The 25,054-nt window shown below is 30.0% G+C and overlaps 1 protein-coding gene across 1 annotated transcript; it reads left to right on the top strand.

The window, feature by feature from the left end:
- Window positions 1–13,733: 13,733 nt before the first annotated feature.
- Window positions 13,734–24,965, top strand: LOC130810203 (CDPK-related kinase 3-like). The gene is made up of 11 exons (XM_057676179.1): window positions 13,734–14,902; window positions 19,178–19,308; window positions 20,125–20,166; window positions 20,249–20,357; window positions 20,452–20,530; window positions 21,962–22,258; window positions 22,483–22,592; window positions 23,882–23,989; window positions 24,108–24,170; window positions 24,251–24,418; window positions 24,518–24,965. The coding sequence occupies exons 1-11, from the start codon at window positions 14,393–14,395 to the stop codon at window positions 24,656–24,658; spliced, it is 1,758 nt and encodes a 585-aa protein (XP_057532162.1). The 5' UTR covers window positions 13,734–14,392; the 3' UTR covers window positions 24,659–24,965.
- Window positions 24,966–25,054: the final 89 nt, after the last annotated feature.

Genomic DNA, 25,054 nt, shown 5'->3' with positions numbered 1-25,054 from the left:
AAAATTACGGAAAATTAATATGAATAATCCTTGTATTGAGACGAATAAAACAAGATTTCAATTGACTATGTTTTAACTTATAAAATACAAATTAAAAGTAAGAGATGAATAGTATCCAAAAAGCAAATAAGACGTTAGTGTTGAATTGGAGTGAGTATAAACTATTGGGTGATGAATGCTTCCTAGTAGTATTGTTTTATCAGGGTTGAGAAACAATTAACCCTAAACCTAATTATTTTCTTAATATATTTCCTACTCATTTTCTTTGTTATTATTATGTTCGTTGAAATTTCAAATAAATTAAAATTGCATTTCTAAACAACAAATATCACTTTTTCTTTTATGTGGAACCTAGATCAAATTGTGATCTTAGGCCTTCTTACTTTCATGCCATCAATAAGTTCATCAAGATTATTTTATGTTATATTATTTTATTTTATATTCAAATATGACTTCAATTCAAATGCAATTTCTCAGCATAGCTCTTGATAACAAAATCTCAAATATATGGAATATACTCATTTATATAGTTGACATCTACACCAAGAAACGTCAAAGTACAACACCTCATATATAACAACCAAATACATGGTCAAAATAGTTTCTAAATATCGTAATAAATTTAAATATTTATTAGGTTCAACCTAATTTATACATAATTTATATTTTGCACTTACCACCCGAAATGTTATAATGGCAATAGTAATGAAGGAATGGATATGAGAATTAGTAATGAAGATTCTTTTGTTTGGTGTGCATGACTAAAGAATAGTAATGGAAGATAATATTCCATTAATTGCATTTGGTTGTTAGTAATAAAAAATGGTACTGACTCTTAGTTTTATTATTGTATATTTGTATCTAAAAGCATTATTGTATCTAAATTATTTTATCTAATGATTCTTTTTTTAATAATAATATTTTTTTAGATAATTATATACATTACCTTTTTTTCTTCAATATTTTTTTTCTTCAGCTCGAAACAACATTACCTTATTTTATTACCACAGTAATACTTCATTACCATTACCGCCTAATACCAGGCTGTTTGATGGTAATAAAAATGGCCCTTTTTGGTAATTTTATTACCTTATTTTATTACCATCCATTACCATTGAAGGCATCCAAACAACCAAATTTTTCATTATTTAATTTTATTACCATTACCGCCCTCTAATACCATGTACCAAACGGGCCGTTAGTATATAATTTTTCTTCAAACTTACAATAACAGTGTGTATGGTAAACTTTGTATGTAATCTACTAGTCATATATGTCCATAACATACTATAATTTGTGTTTAAAATTTACAATTGTAATCAAATTTTGGAATTGGAGTATTTATATAGTATTTATATTTACAACTCATCTTATATGAGACCGTCTCATTATGAGAAAAATTTATATGATTAGTCTATTTTTCTAATTGATCACATTAGAATTATAAGTGATCAATTTAACATATCAAATGTTCAGTCTAATAAAAATGATCTCACTATGAGACCGTCTAAATAAATATAATTGAACCAATCCAATTAAAATAGTCTCACCGTAAGATCGTCTCATATGAGAATTTGTGTATAAAAATTTATGTTATATATGTGCTTAGTTTATTGTGGTCCAATTCGCTATCAAGTTTCAAGAAGTTTAACAAAATCTCCGAAATAGGTAAGGGTAGCATGGCCCATTATAAGTCTCAGTGTCCGACTAGTGGAGAATGGGCCTGTTAAATCGTTGTAAAATTGTACGGGCCGTTAGTTTAATAAATGAGATACCGGCTCTTGTTCTCTTTGAACTAAAGTACATAACAAATTTTCAAAGTATTTTTACAAAGTTGACTTTATATATATATATATATATATATATATATATATATATATATATATATATATATATATATATATATATATATATATATATATTGTCTAAAAGTGATGACTTAATCTTAAAATGATTACTTTTAATTTTCAAAATTTCTCCCGTGAGACAATTTCATGTGTGAGACCTCATAGCCCATTTAGCAAAATAAAAGAAAACAACTATTTCTTTAATTCTTCCTCACTACATCAATCTTTCTTTCTTCTCAATTGTCTGCTTCGATCGTTTTCTTTGATCGTCTATGTGTATATCTATTTGCTTGATTATATAAGATTGAATTACTTTCATAATATCAAGATCTTAATTTGTGGATGTGCATGGGATATATATGGTTTGGTACTAAAGACAATGATGGTAAATGATGATAACGAGTATGGTGATGAAGATGATGAAATGTCTTCAATTGATTATCTACATTAGCCTCCATCTCCATGTAGCACTATGACTTCTAACTTGTTTTCCATGACATCTTCAAGACTGCAACTATGTCATTATATTTGGATACATTTCAATTATCTAGTTGTAGCAGTTATAAACGTCTTATGTTAGGCAATTTAAGCTTTGAAACTGGCATTTTAAAGCTTGAAATTGACTATTCAAAGCTTAAAATTGATATTTTAAGTTTTGAAGTAGAAGATTAAAATTAGGTATTAGAGTAGGCAATTTAAGCTTTAAAATTGACATTTTAAGGATTAAATTGACAATTTAAGACTTGGTGTTGCCATTTTAAGTTTTAAAGTAGGCAATCTACTTCTTGGAATAGACATTTTAAGACTTAAAAAGACCTTTAAAACGAAGTTAAACTTAATCTTTTGAAAAATGAAGGTTAAGGCTTGAAAAGGTCATTTTAAGCCTTGAAATTGACATTTTAGTCCTTAGAATAGGCGCTAAAAACTTTGAAGTAGGATGTTAACTTTCAAACTTTATATAAAAAAAGAAGGTTAAGGCTTTGAGTGAGGGTTTTAATAATTAGAAGAGACATTTTAAGCCTTGTAATAGAGATTTAAATTTTGAAGTAGGACATTAAACTTAATCCTTTTGGAAAAAGAATGTAAAGGCTTTTTAATCCTTGGAATGGATATTTTAAGCTTTTGAATATATTTCCTCTATCCCTACGAGAATGCACCCAATACTTTTTCAGTGAAATTTAGTGGAGTGGGAAATTGAGTTGGAGAATATGACAAAAAAAAAGTGATGATAAAAATGAGTGGTTAACATAAAGATAGACAATAAATTTATGAATGAGATTAAAAGAAAGAGCATCAGATTATTGCCAAAAAAAGGTGAAAAATGGATAGAACAAACTAATATGAAAAATGGTGCAAATTAAGTGTTGCAGAGGGAGTACATTTTAAGACTTCGAATAGACATTTAAATCTTTATAGTATGATGTTGAATTTAAGTCTTGAAATGTTTATTTTGAATACTTAAATTGTACATTTTTAATTATTGGGATCTTGAGCCTTGGAATAGGCATTTTGAAAAGTTTGAAGTATGATGGCATTAAAAATTGTTGGGTTGAAATTTGAATTGGCCGCATACATACAACGGTCGCAAAGGAGATTTGCTCCCTAAAGTTATCATTTTTTATAGTGTTAAAGTTATCAATTATAACCTTAAATAAATTTTTGTGTGAGACGGTCTTTCCATAAGATCTTATCTATACACGAACTAAATAGCTCTCTGAATTATCAAGTAATAACAACTTTTGTTTTTTTTCTCCCTTTGGCATTGCTTTGTATTTGTTCTTTGGCATTCCTCTGCATTTGGTCTTTGGCATTCAAAGTCTTAAAAGACTTTCATCAATAAAAGCTTTTTCATTTTTTTTACTGCATTATCAATTTGATGAGCTTTTCAATTTTGAAAGGACACACAAAGTTAATCCTCCTTGATTGAATGCAAAGTAATTCTCCTTAATTGAATGCTTAGATTAATTGTAATAATCTTAAGATATCACCTACAATCTCATAATATATAAAGCACCCATCATTTTTTTTTGGCTCAATCAAACAAACAATGGCTAATCAGTACACTTTACTCGATGAACTAGCTACAGCTAATGATATCGGATTTCTGAAAATAAAGTGTCAAGTGATCTACATGTGGAGAAAGAATGAAAATGATCAACAAAAGAGTTCAATTCATCTGATTTTAATGGATGAAACGGTAATCAACTATCACCTTTTTTAAAATACTGACTTTAAACATATTGTTTGCAGTCAAGTACTATCAAAGCTTCTATACTTAGAGATATATAGCTTTAGTGTTCATTCTTCAAAGCTTTCATTAGGAATAATTTATACACTTGGACATTTTAAATTTTATGAAAACAATCAACGGAGATTACTAAGCAACATTTCACAAACTAAATTCAACATTTCATAGTTCAACCACAGAGTCTATTAAAATACCTTCAAAATTTTAAAACATTCGTTAACAAATTAAAATAACTAGCATTAAACTTTCATTGCATATATTTTTTTCAAGGTAAAAATTACATATCTTATGTATAATACGGGTAAAAACCCAGTATTTATTACTGGGTAATATTTATTTTTCAAAAATTATTATTGTACATGTCTTATAGAAGGATATTTAAATGAAATGAAGTATAAAGAAATAACATTTAAGACATATTTCTTTCCGTACATACCCATTTTTCAAACAAATTGATTAGTTTGGCAAACCTTAATTATTTATAATATCTCCCCTATCTTGATATTATTATTAGCTCAAGTTGAATGAAGACATTGTTAGTTATGAAATTAAACAAATTTGAAGACAATGTATAGCAACACAAGACTTTAAAGAAACAAGAAAATTTAACCCAAAATAGTTATCATATAAGTAAAATAAAAGAAACTCCTTCATTTCTTTGATTTTGATTTTATTTAAATTTTTCTCTCGTAAAATAAAAAAATCTAAAATGAACAACAAATAAAAACAGAGTCAGATGACCTATTCCTATTCCTCATTTATGATTAAATATGTCAATGACCCATACCAACCAAACACTTCAACTAATATTTATACATCAAAATATGTTATATATTCTTCATGTGTCTTACATGAGACTCATACTAATACCTAACATTAAGTATGATCTAATCCACTTGAAATGAGGAATGAGTAACCTTCTATTACGTTGGTTTTTGACTTCATATCAAAGAATCATGTCAACAAAAAACTTAAATCGGTAATTATAGATCAAATTTATGTGAGATCTAAGATTCGGATGTATTTCCTCCGTTACACTATAATTACTATGTTTGACTTTTTACGCAATACAATGCATTATTTTGATTATTTATATATTGAATTATACACGTTTAAAAATTATAAAAAGTTACTATTTTGAAAGTATCCGATCGGACGATTCAAACAAGATTCCACTTGATTATATTTCTCCTTACATATTAACAATAATATTAAAATAAATTTGAACGATAAATAATATCAATAATAGTAATGTAGCGAGTATTTTAGAAGGAAGGAAGTATTTAATAAACCAAGTATTATTCTTTTTGTTTTGGTTTACAGGACTTGTGTTGTGTAATAGACTATCCAAGATAAAAGAGATGACATACCAAATTAAAGAAGAGAACAAGTTGGAGCAGCGTGAATCAAACTAAAAAGATAAACATAATTTTACAGCTTAGCTTAAAGTTTGTTTTTTTTTTTTAAAAAAATATTACAGGATATGTTGAGAAAATAAAGGGTTAAATGGGAATCCAAACTAGGACATATGATATTATGCAGTCCTTTTGTTCTCTTTTATTTACCTCATTTGAAAATTTTAAAATTTTTGCTTATCATTTGGAATCTGTCTATTTTAGTAAACAACATAATTTAAAGATATTATTTCACTTACTCTAATCTATACAACTCATATGGGAGTATTATACTTAAAAGCGTCAAAAATTTTAAGTGTCACAACTAAAGAGAATTATGCAAAAATTTATCATGACTAATATGTCTAACATTGAAGTATCCTCGACTAACGTTTATTTATAGTTTAATTGAGTATGTTAGGGAATATAATATACTGCTTAACATATTGCTGACAGTTTTCAAATTTACAAAATTAATTTATATACATATAACTGTTAAAATTGAGTATTTCTATTGCATAATATCTTTGACTTTATTTTTTTAAGATCATATGTTAATATATATCGATGCTAAAAAAATCGTGCATTGCATAGATTTTTACACTAGTTAACTTCTATTTCAATTTCCAATGAAATCCTATCATAACATACAATCTAATAAACATTCACGTAGTAATTTGCCATATGAAATAATCATACAACCTATTTTCTAAGAAATATTATATAATTTTATACTGATAACATTGTGTGTGTGTGTGTGTGTGTGTATATATATATATATATATATATATATATATATATATATATATATATATATATATATATATATATATATATATATATATATATATATATATATATATATATATATATATATATATATATATATATATATATATATATATACACTAACAACTTTGTGCAATGCATGAGTTTTTATTTTAGTTTACTTAATTTTATATGTAATTATATTTATACACACCCAATAAAATTTAAATAGTTATTACATTATTACGCTTACTTTTTAATAAAATTTTTATTTTTTTACATTATTTTACTCATGTCTAATAGTATCTTATGAGTAATTATTATTAATTATTTTGGTTTTTTTTCAAATTCTAAATAAAAAAATAAAAAACGAAATGAGTATTTTTTTTGGCTCATTTTATAAAAATTTAATCCATCAACAACTACCCTAATGAATTTCATTAATTAATCAAAAAAGGTATTCAGTGCGTGGTTCAAATCAAAAGTTAAATCACAAACACTTTTTAGATTCTTTTCAAGGTTGCTAACCAAATATATAATTAGAAGGAATGAGAAGTATATTTATATACTTTAATCATTAAACTTATCAATCGGGTAGGTAGACACCGCCATACCCATACATGTCATTATCACCAACGCTACGTAATTAAATCTATGATTATTAGTTTTGTCATAATTATACTTAATCTGTTTCATTATACTTGTTAGATTTAATTTATCACGCAATTTACTATATTATTTTTTGATTATTTATATTTTAATTTTAAATAACTAAAAATTATAAAAAATTAATATTATAAAATATGTAATTAGACAATTCAAATAAGTTATCAATTGATTATATTTTTTATTAAACATTAACCACAATAAATAAAATTAAGTTGAAAGATATATAATGCTAAAAAATACTAATTTAACATATATTTCAAATTGGAGAAATTATAAATATAATTATAATATATATTAGTATATTATTATAGTATGGTCTTCATCATGCTAGACACATATTATAAAATTGTATGTTTGATCTATCCAAAAAGCATTGCCTTTTTGAATAATCCAAATATTTATGTAAGATTAAGCTGCCATGCTTTGCTTTAGCCTTGCATATATGCGAAATGGAGGTTAATGTTTGTTTTCATTTGTGTTTTTCAGCTTAATGACGTTCAATAAAGAAAATTGATTAGAATACAATTTTAAATTAGAATTACGTAATTTGATTTCCTTCCCCTTTCTCGTTGGTTAATTGCTTCATTATCCCTACTCCATTGTATAATAATCCCAACAAATAACTATCATACCAAACCAAAAATTCCGATGTGGAAAATTTTTCAGATCGGACCGGACCGGACCGTTTCAATCACTTGATCGGATCAAACCAAATCGTTCTACAACGGTCTGGTCTGGTCTATGGTTTTTATTTTTTATATTTTTCCCAAATTAATATATGTGATTATACAAATATTTCGCACCTATAATCACCAAATATAATAATTTATAATTAGTTGATTGCATTAACATTATTCAAGTATATATTACTATATAAAAATAACTACATTTCGAAATATTTAGGTATCAACGTATCTTTTTAAAAAAAATTATGATTTTTGGTCATAGAACGGTTTGCGGTCTGGTTTGGTCTGAAAAAATAAAAAACCGGAACCAGACCATAAATCATAATTTTTTGAAAAAATCCAAACCAGACCGTAGACCCGATCAAATATTAAAATTACGATTTAGTCCGATTTAATTAACAGTTTAAACCAAACTATGTTCAGCCCTACAAATAACAATTGAGCAAGTCCCAACTGATTAAACCTAGAAATTATTTTATGAAAAATCAATAAAACTTCAAATTATTCTAGGTGAATATGCGGTTTACGTATAGTGTGATTATATTAGAGTGCTGAAGATGAAAAAATGTTCTCCTTAACTGAATGAGACCGAAATAAATGAATTTTAATTGAATCAGACTTTAATCGTACATTAGCAAGACTAGTTGATGTAACTTATACATGATATAAAAAATTCAAAATTAATTAAGAAGAAAATAAACTTCTAAACTAATTAAGACTGAAAAGAAAATTCAACTCTTAAAAGTATTCTAAGTTTTCTTTTACTATTTTGATCCACTAAACTATTGTTGGTTTTGTGATTCGTAATTTACTCTTATATCATAAATTATAAATATTAAAGAATGGTTTATTAAAAAGATAATAGACTATGAATTTGAACGGTTGGTTACCCTTAGAAGTTTTGATCAAAATAATGCCAAAATAAACCAAATTTCCAATTCCAACTTCTTCACTAAATTTTTAATTTTGACTCTATTGTACATATGTAAGCCAATTTTTCTAGACTACATAGAATCGTTCACATTGTGAGAGGTTCTACGGGTTGCCTAAAATCGCTAATACCTCCTTTGGCATTGACTTCAAAAGCTTATTGGAAATCATGAAATGGGTTTTTCTAAATTTCTATCTTAGACCTATATTTATTTTTAAAAAAGTTTTATGACGTTATTTTTTCTTATTATTTTTTTCATCTGCCTATATTTATTTTAAGAAACCAACATAAAAAATACATTGTGGTGTCGATTTTATTTTGAAGCCAACATCACAAGCTTTTTCTGCCTTTTATTTGGTATTTTTGGTACTATGACGTTGTTTTCTTAGGAACCAATGCCACAAGGTGGATGTAACAGGTCATTCTTGTATAAGTGGCGGTTAATTATGAGGATCACTTTTAATGCTTGAGTCAATAAGAATTATAAAAAGAGTGTTTTTTCATTTTTCTCCTTTAATTTTCGTTACCGTAACGGCCCGTTTGGTTGATGGTAATGAAGTAATGGGAATGAAATGTTGTAATGACAATAGTATGAAGGAATGGATATGAGAATTGGTAATGAAGATTCTTTTGTTTAGTGTGCATGACTAAAGAATGATAATGGAAGATAATATTCCATTGATTGCATTTGGTTGTTAGTAATAAAAAATGGTAATGACTCTTATAGTTTCATTATTGTATATTTGTATTTAAATGCATTATTGTATTTAAATTATTCTATCTAATGATTCTTTTTTTAATAATAATATTTTTTTGGATAATTACATACATTACCTTTTTTTTTCTTCATTATTTTTTTTTCTTCAGCTCGAAACAACATTACCTTATTTTATTACCACAGTAATACTTCATTACCATTACCGCCTAATACCATGTTGTTTGATGGTAATGAAAATGGCCATTTTTGGTAATTTCATTACCTTATTTTATTACCATCCATTACCATTGAAGGCATCCAAACAATCAAAATTTTCATTACTTAATTTTATTACCATTACCGCCCTTTAATATCATATACCAAACGAGGCGTAAGTGTAATAATATTGGTAGTCCATAGACTTGTCCGACAAGCAGCAGCTGGTGTGAGCAATGAGGTGTAGTTAGATGGCGGTTTTTAGTGTATGGCGGATTGTAGTTTTACTAACATTAATCACTAGTTATAATGAACCCACGTTTAAACTTGTTACACTCAAAATTATTTACAATTACTAAAAATAAGTTTTAATATGAAAAAATGAATTTCAATTAGTAAAAGTCATTGAGCTAAAATCAGTTCAATATAAAATTTATTTTGATTGGTATTGGTACCGATTAATTTTTATCTTTTAATCAATAAAAGTCAATTTTAATAAGTAAATTAACTTTAAACATCAGTTTCAATCAATAAAATTCAATTCCAATCATCAAATTTCAATTCGCTAATTCAATTTCAATTGTTAAAATTTATTTAATGAATACAAGTAATTTTAATCTGTAAATCATGTAAAATAAAAAGAGCTTACTCCGTAAATCTCTACTATCCTTGGCCACTATGGCATTGCGACTCCACTTAGTTTGAGTTGCTAATCTTTTATCCGATTTGAATTTGACTCAAAATTCAGTGAATTTTGACCCATTTTTCAATTTTTTAGTTTCTTCAATGCTAAGTTATTATTAAATATGAGACCCACTATAACTCGAGTTAATATTTTGTATTTTAAGTTTATATTTCTTTGTTAAAGTTTTAAAAGAAATAATGATATTTTGTTTTGGTGTATTTTTTTTATGAAGTTTTGTAGTGATAGAAACTTTTTTTATGATAATATTCTTAGTGAACGATTTATCAATTACGATTACGTTTGGGGTCTGAGCACTGCCGAAAATATCTCTCAATCTCTCCAACAACCACGAATATGACACAGCCGCCTCATCTCACATCAAACAAAACGCAAGCAAGAAGTTGTGATTGGTTGGCGTCATTCCGATTGTTTCACAAAGCGGCCACTTTTGTTTGTTTGTTTTGTACGTCGTATCTATCAACATAGGGCCATGTACGTATCATATGGATTGATGTGGGATTTACAATTAACTATCTACTCAATTGCCCTTCACTGTTCAAGTCTGTCCAAACCACGTAGTTATGCTATGTGGCCATATAAAGACAGTGTTGGAGCAGAGTCCTACCCTCCATCTCTTCTCTCCTTATTGATTGTCTAACATTATATATTTGATTCATACTAGCAAAAAAACCAGGATAATTATGTCTAATTGAGGTCATGATAAAGGCGGTTGCATGCCGGTGGCACTAAGGTCTCGTATGTGCTGCTGAATATCTACAGTCAACCTATTTGCCCTTACATGATCATCTATGTACACTAAGAACGAGTGGTTATGTGTTCCTTTTTCACCAGGACACACTCTCACCGTCCAAGGTTTTTCCCCTGGTTTACGACTACTACATACGATCATAAATCTACACCTACATGTTCTACTTTTGATACCCGTTCGGGTAGCGTTATCTAAGTTATGCAAATCACCTCTAATATTACCATAGTGGTGACATCTTAAATACAAACTAACTCTAGAACGTCCTTTTTTTTGTTTATATGAAGCACGTGTAAATTTAAAGCCAATTCCTATTGCAATCTAATCGGCCCAAGCATGTAATTCATTTATAGAATCAAATTCCCTATCCGTAATAAATTTACCAGAGTAATCTACATTGTCCCCTAAATTTTTATAGTCCTGCAAATGTAACATAGATTTACAATCAATAATAAATAGTATTTAAATTAAAAAATAAATATTTAGGTAAACAATTAGGTAAATAAAATACATATAAAATAAAATAATTTAAATAATACTAAAATATAAAATAATTAAAATAAATTACTAGAACATAAATTATAAATAAAATAAATTACTACAACATAAATTGTAAATTACTACAATAATTTAAATAAAAAATTAAAAATAATTTAAATAGTACAATTAACAATAATATAAATTACTAAAAAAATAATATACTACAACATATACAAAATATAAAATATAAATTAATTTAAATAAATAAAAGGGAAAAAAAATTGCAGTTGCATAAAACGTGCGATTGGGTCGTGGTTGAGTCGCACAAAACGTGTATTACGCAGAGAGTGTTAAAAAAATAATATAAATCAATTTTTATTTATTTATTTTTTTTGTTAAAAAAAACCATTCGAATCGATTAAACTACGTACTGAATCAGATTCATAGTCGTTTTGGTTAGCCATTGTAAATCGATTCCAACTTTTAGCTTGTTTTAACTCAGAGAGTGTTTTTAGTAGATTTTAGAGAGATGTCACTGTGTTTGAGTTCGTATATTACGCAGGGGCGATATTGAAAATTCAATACATGTAGGGTGGCGATAAAAGTGTTCAATATTTCTTTTCCTACGTTTTAGCTTCAGAAATTTTACGTTTTGATTTAGTGCTTTTAGAGTGATAAAAGTGTTATTGAGTGAGATTAAAGTGTGTTAAACAAATTTTAAGTTCAGAAGCATTTTCGTCATTTCATTAAAATAAGAGTGACGATAAAATAAAAAAGGTAGCGAAGCTTAATAACGCACTTTCTAAATTGGCCGGTTTGACTAGCGTATTGAATATCCATGTTTCAGACAACTAACTGACCACCGGCTCTACTCTGACACCTCATTTTCGAACCTTCGACGCATGCGCTAATTCGCGTCATCTCTGACCTGTCTCATCCCATGCGCCTCCTTCCCATTGTATCCCCTGCATCCTCACTTTCCCTAAGAACACGTGTCGAAATCCTATCACCACCAACATCGCTTTATTGTTTTTCAATTGGAGGAAATCAAAATTGATTATAAAATTTAATATTAAATCATACATTAAAATTAAGATTAGGGTAGATTGATTTTTTCATTTTATAAACTTTAATTCCATTAAAATTACCCATTACCCAACACAAAAAGATTCAAAACATCTCATGTATCACAAATGTAACATAAATTCTTGTGAGAAACGGTTTCTTTGAGAAATTATCTATAATTTAATAACAAAAATATAGAATAAGAATATACATTAAACTTTAATAAATTAGGGCTTGAAATATCTTAAAAGACTGGTTGAATTAAAATTGTTAGATAATAATAATGCCCAAAGGTTATTTGGATTTTATTAGTCAAATTGACATTTTTTTCAAATGTAATAGCAAAAATATTTATTTAAAAAATTTAAGTGGAGTCAAAATTTATGTGGCTTCGTCAATACTGAATCTGAATCCAAGTGAGTTAATTTGGTATTTGTACTTCTATGTGATTTGATTTTTTACAATCGAGTATCTTAGTACTTTAGATGGAAAAGCAATATCATAAGAAAGTGTAATTTATATTTAGAAGTTCTGTCGAGAGATCGTCTTTCAGGTCCAATTCATTAAAGTTAATATGCATTAAGCATAATGTATATTGCCCAATGTATTAATTTAATTTTTGATTCACCTTAATTATGCATGATTGCATTACAAATTATAAAAGTTAATATTAATAAAATTTATATTGAGACGAAACAAATTAATTAATGAATTAAAACTAATAAATTTTCTTCAAAAAATATATTACTTATATGATATATGTTTTACATCAAAAATTAAGATGAATGGATAAGTCGTAAAAATCAAACAAGATAACTTTTTACAAGTAGAATTTACATTCGTAATCCATTCTTTTTTCATTTTTTTCTCTTTATTTTTACTTTTTGCACAATTTTTAAAACAAATTTTAAACCTTAATATCTTTAAATACACATAATATAAAATTATAAAAAATATACGACAAATAGTATATATTAAGATAAATCTAACAAGATCTCACATATATATATATATATATATATATATATATATATATATATATATATATATATATATATATATATATATTTTATCTTATAAATATGTCTCAAAAATATTATTAATCAAATTTCTTTCTCCTTAAAATGTAATATTCCAAATGAAAAAGAATAAAACAAATACATAATAAAATAACGAAAAAAAAAAGATTCAAAATTGACGAATAATGATAATCATACCAAATATCTTGTTTAAAAAGAAGTGATATATATTTCATCAAATTAAATAAAACACTTTTGTAAAGAAATCTTGGAAATTTTGAAGGATCAAATGATATCAACCATCATCTCAATATCATTCTCCTACACCCAACTACACCCGATTAAAAACACACCTCTTCCCTAATTCACCCTCCTTTTCTTTTCCGTTTTGTTTTTTCCTTTACTTCCTCGTTGGCGTTTAACAATTTAAATAAAAGTAGAAAAAGACAAATCCCCAAACCTTCTTTTGTTTTACAGAGAGAAACCCCCAAATCCCCAGTGACTCGACCATCAACAAACTACTGAAACTACTCTTCAACCAGCTTCTCCATCAACCTTCTTCATTTCTAGTGAGAGAAAATCCAAATTCTGCAAAAACTCCTTCCTTCTCAATGATAATCATCATAATCATGGAGTAGTTCAAGAATTAGATCTTTTTTTGCTTACTCTTTGTTTTTTGCTTAATTCAGCGATCTTTGATTCATCCTCGTACTCGATTATTTTCACCGGTTGTAGATCTCTTTCTCCGGTGAGAATTTTCGAGATCTGTGTCAAATTTGGTGTACAGAAACCCTACTTTACTAACAGTTTGATGTTTACTTCAATTTGACTGGTTTTTGTTTGATTTAATCGTTTAATCAGACGGTGAAGATTAGGAGATAGATAGTAAAGGAAGTTAATTTATAGAATCCTCTACTTTTGATGGGGCAGTGCTGTGGTAAAGCTGCCGTAGGTGAAAATGGAGACGTTGCAACAACAATTGTAGCACCTGAAGAAGTTCATCCGCAATCGCCGTTACCGGTGTCGGAAGTTTCGAATAATCCTTCGGTAAGGAATACTCCGACAAGAGGTTCGCCATGGCCGAGTCCTTATCCCGCTGGAGTTGCGCCGTCGCCGGCAAGATCAACGCCAAGGAGGTTTTTTCGAAGACCGTTTCCACCTCCATCTCCGGCTAAACATATTAAAGCGTCGCTTGCAAAACGACTCGGACAAGGGAAGCCGAAGGAAGGAACGATACCAGAGGACAGCGGAAATGAAGGTGGTGGACAAATGTTGGATAAGACTTTTGGTTATGGAAAGAATTTTGGAGCAAAGTATGAGTTAGGCAAAGAAGTTGGAAGAGGTCATTTTGGTCATACTTGTTGTGCTAAGGGTAAGAAAGGCGAGCTTAAGGATCAAGTTGTTGCTGTTAAAATCATCTCCAAGGCGAAGGTGATTATTATTATAATTAATATTTTTAATTTTGTTGAGTTAAAATATTTGGTTTCTTGTACTTTTTGTTTTGGATTGGAAAATTTGTTTGTTATTTATTGATGATCATACCACAAAAACAAGAAAAATATTACATTGTCTCCTTGGCGCTCAAATGGCTCTTGCTTAGGCGGGTAACCAGAAGTCGGTAATAATAGTGGTAGTGTTTGTGAATTAGTAGAAATTTGGAAGAAGCATTAATCTGTTGATTTTGGGTTGATACTAGTAAATGGCGATTTGGGTTTTTGTGAATTTTTGTTTTCTTTTGTAGAAGTACAATTTTATTTATTATTTTTATTCAAATGTGGTGTTTATGATGGTGATGTTGCCGGAATTGATTGGAATCTCTGTAGAGACTTTACTGGATTTCATGAAGTGATCATCTTGTTACTTCTTCATTTGTTGTTACTTTGGATTCTAATGACATTGGTCACGTTTGACTTTGATGGATTCATTTTGACTTTTAATTTTATGTCAAAATTATACTTTTACTTCTATTACATTACTTGTTTTTGTTTTTACTATGATGGTGTATTGATGGAGAGTGATGGGCTGATGGCTGAAGCTGACAGAGTTTGAGACGTAGTCAAATAGTCAATTGTGATTTGTTTTGGAATGAAAGGAGGACACGTTTTATTTGGTTGTTATTGGCATTGATTCTGGAAGTTTATGTTGGTCAAAGATGGTTTCAAGTGCAGCTTATGAAATTCCAATTTAAGCTTTTACAGTGGAACGAACTAATCGTTGTAATATTATTATTATTATTATTATTATAATATTTAAAAAAGTGCCAAGAAAATGCATTAGCAGATTGATTTTATTTATACTTTTGTACCTTACTAGAGTGATGGCATTCTTATTAAGGCATGTGTAAGCATCAAGCTGATGAACATCCTAGAATTTTTCTAATATTCGATTTATCAGTGTGTTTCGTGAAATGTGGTATTCCTATCCCTGAAGTAGTTAATGATAGCCATTGGTAAAGGTGTTTCCTTCTCAATTTCAGTGGGGTTAATATTTCTTCTTTTGTCAGGCTGAGGAATGCTTGTTTTAGGTTACCAGTTGGCGTGCTTCCGCTTTTAGATATTCAGGAAACTTGGTCACATATCTCAGCCTTTGAATTGTTTTGAAATTTGAATATTGTTTGCTCCAAGGACCTGCTTTTTTCCTTCTTAGATTATCAAAACGATTTAATGTCTACAAAGCTCCTAGAATCTTTTGAATTCACAATTCATTCAAAGTAAACCCAAAAATACCCCTAAAACCGACTATAATATGCTTTTTGCGATTCACAATTCGTGAGGAGATCAAGGAATCATGTGACAATGGGCTGCAACTCAGCTAAATGGAAATCTGATTCTAGCACCACATGATAAAAAAGGAGCTGGCTTTGTTTGTGTGTTAGTTTATGCCTCTTTACACATCATGTTAAATTATGTAATTCACAGTCAAGCAATGCCATTATATCTGCCCAAGAAATTTGATAACTTGTTAATTTGTTGCTCCGACCACCTTTTTTGTTTGATGGTTATGGAAATAAAGTTTTCTAGGTTGAGGTGAAAGATGCTATACCGCTATAACCAAATCTAATATACTCGATTATTGGAATTTCTATGACTGCCTATTGCTAGGGTCCTCTTTTTTGAATTAACATATCTTGAACATGATATCACCTAGGTTGCATTTTCTTTTATTATTGATACTACCTCTCTATTGGGCAAAACTTTATCTAGGGTTGGAACTATTCCAATCATAAGGGGTGCTTACTTCCTTTAGTAGAGACTACCTAGATTCTTTTGTTATGTGTTTTTTATTCCCTTTGGTCATTTCGAAAATCTTAATGGATTTTGATATTACAACAATAATACCAGAACTTTAATCCCAAAAGATTGTGATTTGCCACATGAACCAATATATAAGTTTCAATGGTCCTCATGAAATTTTTTCTCCATTCTTTTCAATTTTATACCATCTTAATTTGTAAGTCTAGGTCATTCATATCATTTTCCACTGATGTCCTCCAGGCCATCTTCAGTCTTCCTTACCTTGTTTCGAATCTTCCGAACTTGAGCTTCTATCTTCCTTACCGATTCGCTAATACCCCGTTTTTGCAGTCTAAACCATCTTAAATAATTTGCTTTCATCTTTCCCTCAATATTTGCAACTCCTAATCCCTTTCTTATATCTTCGTTTCGAATTTTATCCCTCAATGTATGCCCACTCATCTATCAAAACATTCACATTTTCGCTACTACTATCTTTCGACTATAACCCTTTTCTAAAAGCACAACATTCTGATCCATATTGTAAACTATTCGATGTCCTAATTACTAAATGGATTTGGGCTTCCCCTTGCAAGCAATAACAAAAGCTCACTTGCAATTGTCGAAAATACCGCATTCATTTGTTTTATGTCCATTCTTGATGGATCCACATATTTGTAGTTTGGTTTCAGATTACAAATTAAGGATTAATAATAAACAAGATTTTTTTTATTACAAGGTTTTGCTTATCTAGAACTTTGACCATACGGGGATACAATGGACTAGCAAGTAGCAACTAATTAATTTTGATTTGTTTGTTAAGTACGCGTTTATATTGATTTTGCAATTTATTTGGGGATGCTTAGAAATTAGAACTTTGGATGAACTTTGTTAATTTATTTACTTAATGAAAGATAATTGTTTAAGATAGTTAAGTATGTGCAAAGACAAGTATCAACGAACTGATAAAGTATAAAGTTGGAGCTCGAGAGACTTAAGAGAACGAGGAAAACCGAAGTTGACTTGGAGGACATGAGAGAAAAATGACATAAATTAATCAGACTCACAAAACTGACATGGTAAAAAATTAGAATGAATGAAGAAGAAAAATCCATTTGGATATAGAAGTAGCGGTGGAAAATTATACCTAAAGAAAAGGATTTTCTAGAATCTTTATCATCTTTTTTGAGAATGAGTGATGTAGGACACTATTAATGGGGCAACATTAAACAATAAGGGAAATTTTCTCTTGCACATAAACAAGATGTGTGATTGTAAGTACTTGGCATTGGCATTTCCCTCGTGGGACATTGTGAAGTAATTACATTCAGAGCTTTTATTCTTTCGTTTTTTTTGCTACACATTTAGATAGATCAGTCAAAATACCCTAGTTAAGATGTCAGAACTTTCAACATTTAAGTTGGTAACTTGGTATAATCTTAGTTCTAGTTAGGTTTTGTTTGGTAACTATTTATATTCTTGAAGACCATTGCAATTTGCTCCTGCTCATTACCAATTTACCATCTTAAAAAAATCTGTCATTATATTGATATGTTGATCTTGTAAAATTTTACATTTGATCCAGGCATTGAATGCATGAACGTTCATTGTTATACAAAAAGCATTATGTGATCCACGATTAATAACCATATAACAAGCTTTAATTTTCGAAACAAATGTAAGAGCAACTTAGTATTATGTGATCCATGATTAATAACCAACTCTTTCTATTTAGATGAAGTTGGAGAAGCGTAAGTGGACAGTTTGTTTTATAATTATAACGGAAAATGAATACTTTAAGTTGGTGGTTTGGATTTTAGTATCAGTCTAGTCACTTAAACAAAAATAGTACAGTTTTTGGGTTGCTCATAACAAAATGTGGAACATTTATTGGGTTGCTCACAGGTTTGAGAATACCAGAGTTTCTGGAAATAGTAATCTGTTTTATGAAGGGCTTCAAATAATACCTTTTGCTCTGCATATATGATTTTGGGCTTTATCAACTTTTTGGTTATCTTCTACTTGGTTTAAGTAGTTTTGCAAATGAATATAATGTCGACTTTCAATTTGTTACGATATAGCTTTAGTCTAGACTTTAAAGTTTGGCTTGTTTGATGAGTAGCATGAAAGTTAAAATTTTTCGTGACTACTGCTATGTTGATAGTTGCACTCTTAGCATTTTATGGTGGCTTTTCATGCATAATGTTGTCCTGCCAGTTAAAAATTCTTTTTTCTTCCTGTCTAGTGAGATGCATATTCTTCGTCCATATTCTTTCCTATATTGCTTCTTGTTTTTCCGACTACTTCTGACATGATCAGCACTGTCATTACAAGTTGCAAATTTACTAATTGTGGAACTAAGCTGTTTGTTTCCATTACTTCTGGCGTTACGTATCTTTTATAGTAAATTTGTGATACTATCTAAGGTTACTCATTTATTGTTTGTTCTCATGACTTGTTTTTTCTTGAGCAGATGACGACAGCAATATCAATTGAAGATGTCCGCCGGGAAGTAAAAATTCTTAGAGGCCTTTCAGGGCATAAACATCTGGTCAAATTTTATGATGCATGCGAGGACTCGAACAATGTGTACATTGTAATGGAGTATGTCTTTTCTCTTATCCAGATAGAAACTTCTCTTTGTAGTCTATTGATGCATTATCCACACCATTTTCTGAACTATCTATTTTTCTCTTATACTGCTGGCTTTTGTTCGAATATCATAGGATATTAGATGAATGGTACTCAATGAGATGCACTTTTTTGGTGCAGTTTCTGTCACTATTAGTTTTATTTAAAGTGTTTTTCTGCCTTTTAGTTAATTGAAATTAGGTCTTGTTGTCTTTATCTGATATAAAAAGAACTGAAATTATTATTATTAATAAAACATTTTTTTTTCTGATTCTGTTTTTTAAATTAAATTTTGAATGTTTTTCTTTTATGCAATTACTGATTGTTTCTGTTGGGAAAAAATGATAAAAACTAATATTATTGGAAGTTGAAAATGATATATTTGGGACTTAATAACTGATAAATTGCTCATGTGTTTTGATGGTTATGTAAAGTTCTGCATGTATCCCTTAATCTTATGTTTGTATGGTGTCGGGTTATTCAACATCAATGCCAGAGCCTTAATCTTATGTCTGTATGGTGTCGGGTTATTCAACATCAATGTCAGAGCCTTAATCCCAAAATTTGGGGTCGGCTACATAAACCCATATATCAGTCCTATTGGTCGTTTATATGGACTGTTCTTCTCCATTCATTCCGTTTTTTACCATCACAATTTATAATCAAGGTCATTCTATTATTGGGGTCGGGTTGTTGTGAATTCAATATTCTCGAAATAGCTATATCAAATTTGCAAAGTGATGTTTTTATTGTGGGATTGATGTGTTCGATTTTGCTTTGCTATGTCAGATTATGTGAAGGCGGTGAATTACTTGATCGTATATTGTCAAGGTAAATTTTTCTCATCACTTTTTATTCTTCATCAAGGGGATTCTAAGATTGCTTGGGAGTTGAGGAATCAAATTTTTTTCAGAGGCGGAAGGTATCCTGAAGAAGACGCGAAGGCCATACTCAGACAAATTTTGAATGTTGTATCTTTCTGTCATCTCCAGGGTGTTGTGCACCGTGACCTGAAGCCTGAGGTTACTACTTTGAAACCTGTCTGTTTTGATACTTCTACTTTTTACATGATTTTACATCACTTTTTTCCCCTAAAAACTCATTTTTTCGGCGCAGAATTTTCTTTTTACCTCCAGAAGTGATGATGCTGATATGAAACTAATTGATTTTGGTCTCTCTGACTTTATTAAGCCAGGTAATACTAAGAACTCTCATTAGGGTGGAAGGACTATGTATTTTGTGTATTCTATTTACAATTATGTCTTAATAGCTAACAGCTAATCACTTTGATGCTTGTGCGATATTGACTTGCCAAGTTTTCCTTATAAATTCCTCTAGGTACTAGTCAAAAGTATATCCCATTATTGTTAGTTGATACAGATACTGGTGTTAGTTTACCGCTAATGACGATGTACTTTTGTGAGGACTGACATGTTCAGTTAAGACTTATGGCTTACCATTAAAGGTATTTTTCGACTTGCGTTATTACTTACTAAGGTTTTCTGAATTCCTTAGTCAGTATGAATAGTTTCCTGTTAAAAAATGCAACGTCTTTATGAAGTAAATACTTTTGGGTTTTTGTAAGCTTTGTATATTTATATACTTAAAATGCTTAATTTCATTTCTATGTTTATGTATTGTGGCATATTAAATAAGAATCGTAGACACATTGATATCTGATAAAATATGGGCCTTTTTGTGTGCTCATATTAAAGAGACTATTAATCTAGAAAGATAACATTGATTAATTAAAATTCACTTGTTTCTGTTATATCCAATTGTGTCGAGGAGAAAAAAGAATGGTAAAACTGGAAAATTTGCATTGAATATTGAAGTACTTTTTCAGAATGATTGATACTGTTTATAGGGAAACAAATTTTTGTAGGCCTTACATGTTGTATTTTAAACCTGTTGGGCTCCAACATCTCTGTGCATGTTTGTGAGTGTGTTGGGGGTGTTTGGAGGGGGAAATTGAGTGACCCAGCAAATCCTTATCTCTGTAGGTTTTTTAGATGGAGCACTATAAGAGGGAATTTTACTTTTACGGCTGCTTCAGCTTTGTGCAGCTTAGGGTTACACTTCCTTTTTTTTAGTTTTCCTTTCCTTTTTCTTTTTTGATTATTTGTATGGTTTCTCTTCTTTCTATCTCCAATTTTGTCGCTCAGTAAGAGGCATGTTCCTTGCGCATTTGAATTCAGTGCAAGGCAAACTGTAGCAATTAAGGTTAGGAGAGGGAGCAAAAATTCCTAATCAATAATTGTGATTTGTAAATCACTACAAAAAGACAAAGAATAATATTAAAATAAACAACAAAAAAGATAATTAAAATAAACAACAAAAAAGATAATTAAAATAACAAAACTCTCACCCTATCACACCCTACCACATAAAGGTGATTTATTAACCTTATAAATAACCGTTATTTACTAAGAACTTCTCGGAGAGGTAGATACTCAAGGTAATCCAGGACTGAAAACAATCAGATTATACTGCCTTGCCTAATTTAGGGTTGATAACATAGATTGAGCTCGGTAGATTACTTGATAAAAGATGTTATTTTGTATTAGAATTCTGAGCCTTCCTCTTTTTCTCCTCATTTGTGAAATTATCTTTTTTCTTGATGCAGATGAAAGGCTAAATGATATTGTGGGAAGTGCTTACTATGTCGCACCAGAAGTTCTTCATAGATCTTATAGTCTAGAAGGAGATATATGGAGCATTGGCGTCATCACATATATATTGTTGTGTGGGAGCAGGCCTTTCTGGGCCCGCACTGAATCAGGAATTTTTCGTGCAGTGCTGAGAGCAGATCCCAATTTTGATGATGTGCCTTGGCCTTCTGTGTCTCCAGAAGCCAAGGATTTTGTAAAAAGATTGCTTAACAAGGACTACAGGAAGAGGATGACTGCTGTCCAAGCTTTGAGTAAGCCATTTCTAACTTTCTAGTCTTCTATGCCGTTTATGCTCTTTGATTAATTTCAATCAACTGTTGGTTTGAAGTTTAAGAAAGATACCCGCTCTTGTTTTCTGAGCGGGAATATTGGATGTCATAGTTTCTGGTCAAGTGTCAATCTTATTTTTGATTAAGTATCCAATAAGGAGTTGATTTTGCATTCTTGTGATGTGAAGAGATTGTTTTTTTTACAGCCCATCCTTGGTTGCGGGATGAAAATATTCCTATTCCTCTAGATATACTGATATACAAATTGGTAAAGTCATATCTCCATGCAACTCCTCTCAAACGGGCCGCGCTGAAGGTAAAATTTTATGTTACGTGAAATGGGTTACTGTCCTTATTTTTATTTTCAATGTTTTATATCGCATCCTGGTCTTTCTCAAAATTGTGTATTCTTGCTGAATGAATTTGATTGCTTAGTTTGAGTTTTGCTCATAGATATGTTTACACCTTAACATTTATTTTCCTGATCTGTGCTCAAATACTGTATAATTTACAAATGTTTTAAGTGTCTCCAGATCATATTTCCTTTTTTCCTGCTTGATTTGTTTCATGATTTTTTGAAGTATCTATTAATGATTCAATTGCAGCAACAAATTGTAAATTGTTTAGACTTAATATCTTGCCAAATTTAACATGGGCGGAAGTCTGCTGGCCAAGTTGGCAACGTTCTTGGTTTTTTTTTTTTTGCATACAATGTGGTTGTTCATATGAATTTATTTTATTTTATCCATTAATCCTAGAAAACTTTTTTTCTTGTAAATTTGTAAGTGAAAGGGAGGAGTTAAGTATTCTCATTTCTCAAATGTAAAGGCTTTATTGTCAACCGATTATGTGAGTGCGCATTCTGACAGACTAGTTGGTTAATGATGACTATGTAGATTAATCTTTAAATCGAACCTACTCGTCAGTGCGTGACATTGTTTTAGGGATCTATTTCTTTAGTGCAAAATTTTTATCTATTTGATTCTCCTCCAGCTAATGTAGCTTAATCTGATTAGAAAAACATGTTAATCAATTATTAAATCATTATCCCCAACCAGGTATCTTCTTTCTGTACTTCAGGACTGCATCATCTCATCAGAACATGGGAATCTTGTTGTCATTTCATGCATAAATATGTGGATGTTCTGAGTTGCTCTAGTTTAAACTCCCCCTGGTGTGCTGTTTATTTTATAACAATATATTAATTGGAAGTTGCTTAAGGTGTTGTCCCACACACTTGATCCACAAGTTGTGTTTTGCTGTGGGTTGGTCCAACTCCTGGAAATTAGGTGGCCCATTCTCAGTTTAGTTGCGTTTATAGAAGAGGCCAGGGGCTTGAACTAGATGATGCTTTTATATCTTGATTGGTTATGTTTCAATGCAACTCTTCTCAGTGTCACGGCACATTTGTTTGCTTGTTATGACACTCTAGAAGAGAGTTGTGACAGACAAACAATACCAGTGAACATCATAGGTTTATTTAGACCTGATTAATATTCTGTACTCTATAAAATTTTGAACATCTTCCAATTTGACTAATTTTTTTTGCTGCTTTCTTTGACTGAATATCTGGTTTTTTCTTTTTTTCCCTTTTGTGATCTACAGTCCGTCTCAAAAGCTCTTACAGAGGATGAGTTGTTCTACCTGAGAGCTCAGTTTGCACTTCTGGAACCAAACAAAGATGGCCGTGTCTCCTTTGAGAACTTCCGAATGGTTATTTTCTGCTCTTTTCCGTCTTTTCTTTTTATCTTCCAGTTGGTTATTTATCGTACAAGCTTCCTGTTTCCAGTGTATCATCGATCAACAAATGAGTATATTGTTTTCTTCCCAGGCTCTTGTGAGTAATGCTACTGATGCAATGAAGGAATCTAGAGTTCCCGATATCTTGAATTCGGTAATGCATCCGCCCTAATTGATATCTAAAAATTGAAGATTGCTCAAAAGTCCTAACCTCATGTGCTGCTTCTGGTGCAGATGACTACCCTTTCTTACAGAAAAATGGATTTTGATGAGTTTTGTGCAGCTGCAATCAGCACACACCAACTAGAGGCTCGGGAAGGTTGGGAACAGATTGCTTCTATTGCTTTCGAACATTTTGAACAAGAAGGAAACAGAATTATTACCGTTGAGGAACTTGCCAGAGTACGTTTAACTTTTCGAAAAATCACTCGCTTTTTGTTTTAGATCAGTTTTAAAAGTAAATCGAGTTTTGTTGGTTAAATCTCCTCTTATTAACTGCAGGAATTGAATCTTGGGTCTACTGCTTATTCAATATTAAAGGATTGGATTAGAAGCTCTGATGGGAAATTGAGTTTTCTTGGCTATACAAAATTTTTGCATGGGGTGACGATTCGAAGCTCAAATACAAGACATCATCAATAGGTATAATTATTCTAAAACAAGGTTTATAAAAAAGGAAAATGATTGAATTAGATTCATGCCTAATTAACAGGTTGTTCAGGAAAGTTTTCTTCTCCCCTTTTTTCTTTGTTCATTTTTCCCGATTTTCGGGAATGCATAGGAAGGATGTGTATAAAAGAATGACATTAGTTTTTAAGTCTTAACTCAGCTGTGAAAATTGAGGCAAAAAATGTACAACTATTCAAATGGGCTTCTCTTGTTCATTTCTGGCGTTTAATTTTTGGAAAATGTATATTATTGGGTTCCTCCCTTTTTCTGTTTCTGCTTACGCTTCTCTGCTTTATAATCCCTTATCCGTTATTCAATTACTTAGGACTTCTATTTAAAGGATTTCACAAATTAAATTAAAGTTGGTTT

The sequence above is a fragment of the Amaranthus tricolor genome, chromosome 4, assembly GCF_026212465.1.
Source record: "Amaranthus tricolor cultivar Red isolate AtriRed21 chromosome 4, ASM2621246v1, whole genome shotgun sequence".
Lineage (NCBI taxonomy): Eukaryota > Viridiplantae > Streptophyta > Magnoliopsida > Caryophyllales > Amaranthaceae > Amaranthus > Amaranthus tricolor.
The sequence above is the reverse complement of the archived record's forward strand: the minus strand, read 5'-3'. Positions and strand labels throughout refer to the sequence as shown.

What these genes read in the sequence shown, in the direction of transcription:
- LOC130810203 (XM_057676179.1), top strand. Translation starts at nt 14,393, where the DNA reads ATGGGGCAGTGCTGTGGTAAAGCTGCCGTAGGTGAAAATGGAGACGTT. An exon ending in CCTTTGAGAACTTCCGAATG is followed by an intron (nt 23,990 to 24,107) that starts GTTATTTTCTGC and finishes TTTTCTTCCCAG; the next exon opens with GCTCTTGTGAGTAATGCTAC. An exon ending in CCGTTGAGGAACTTGCCAGA is followed by an intron (nt 24,419 to 24,517) that starts GTACGTTTAACT and finishes TATTAACTGCAG; the next exon opens with GAATTGAATCTTGGGTCTAC.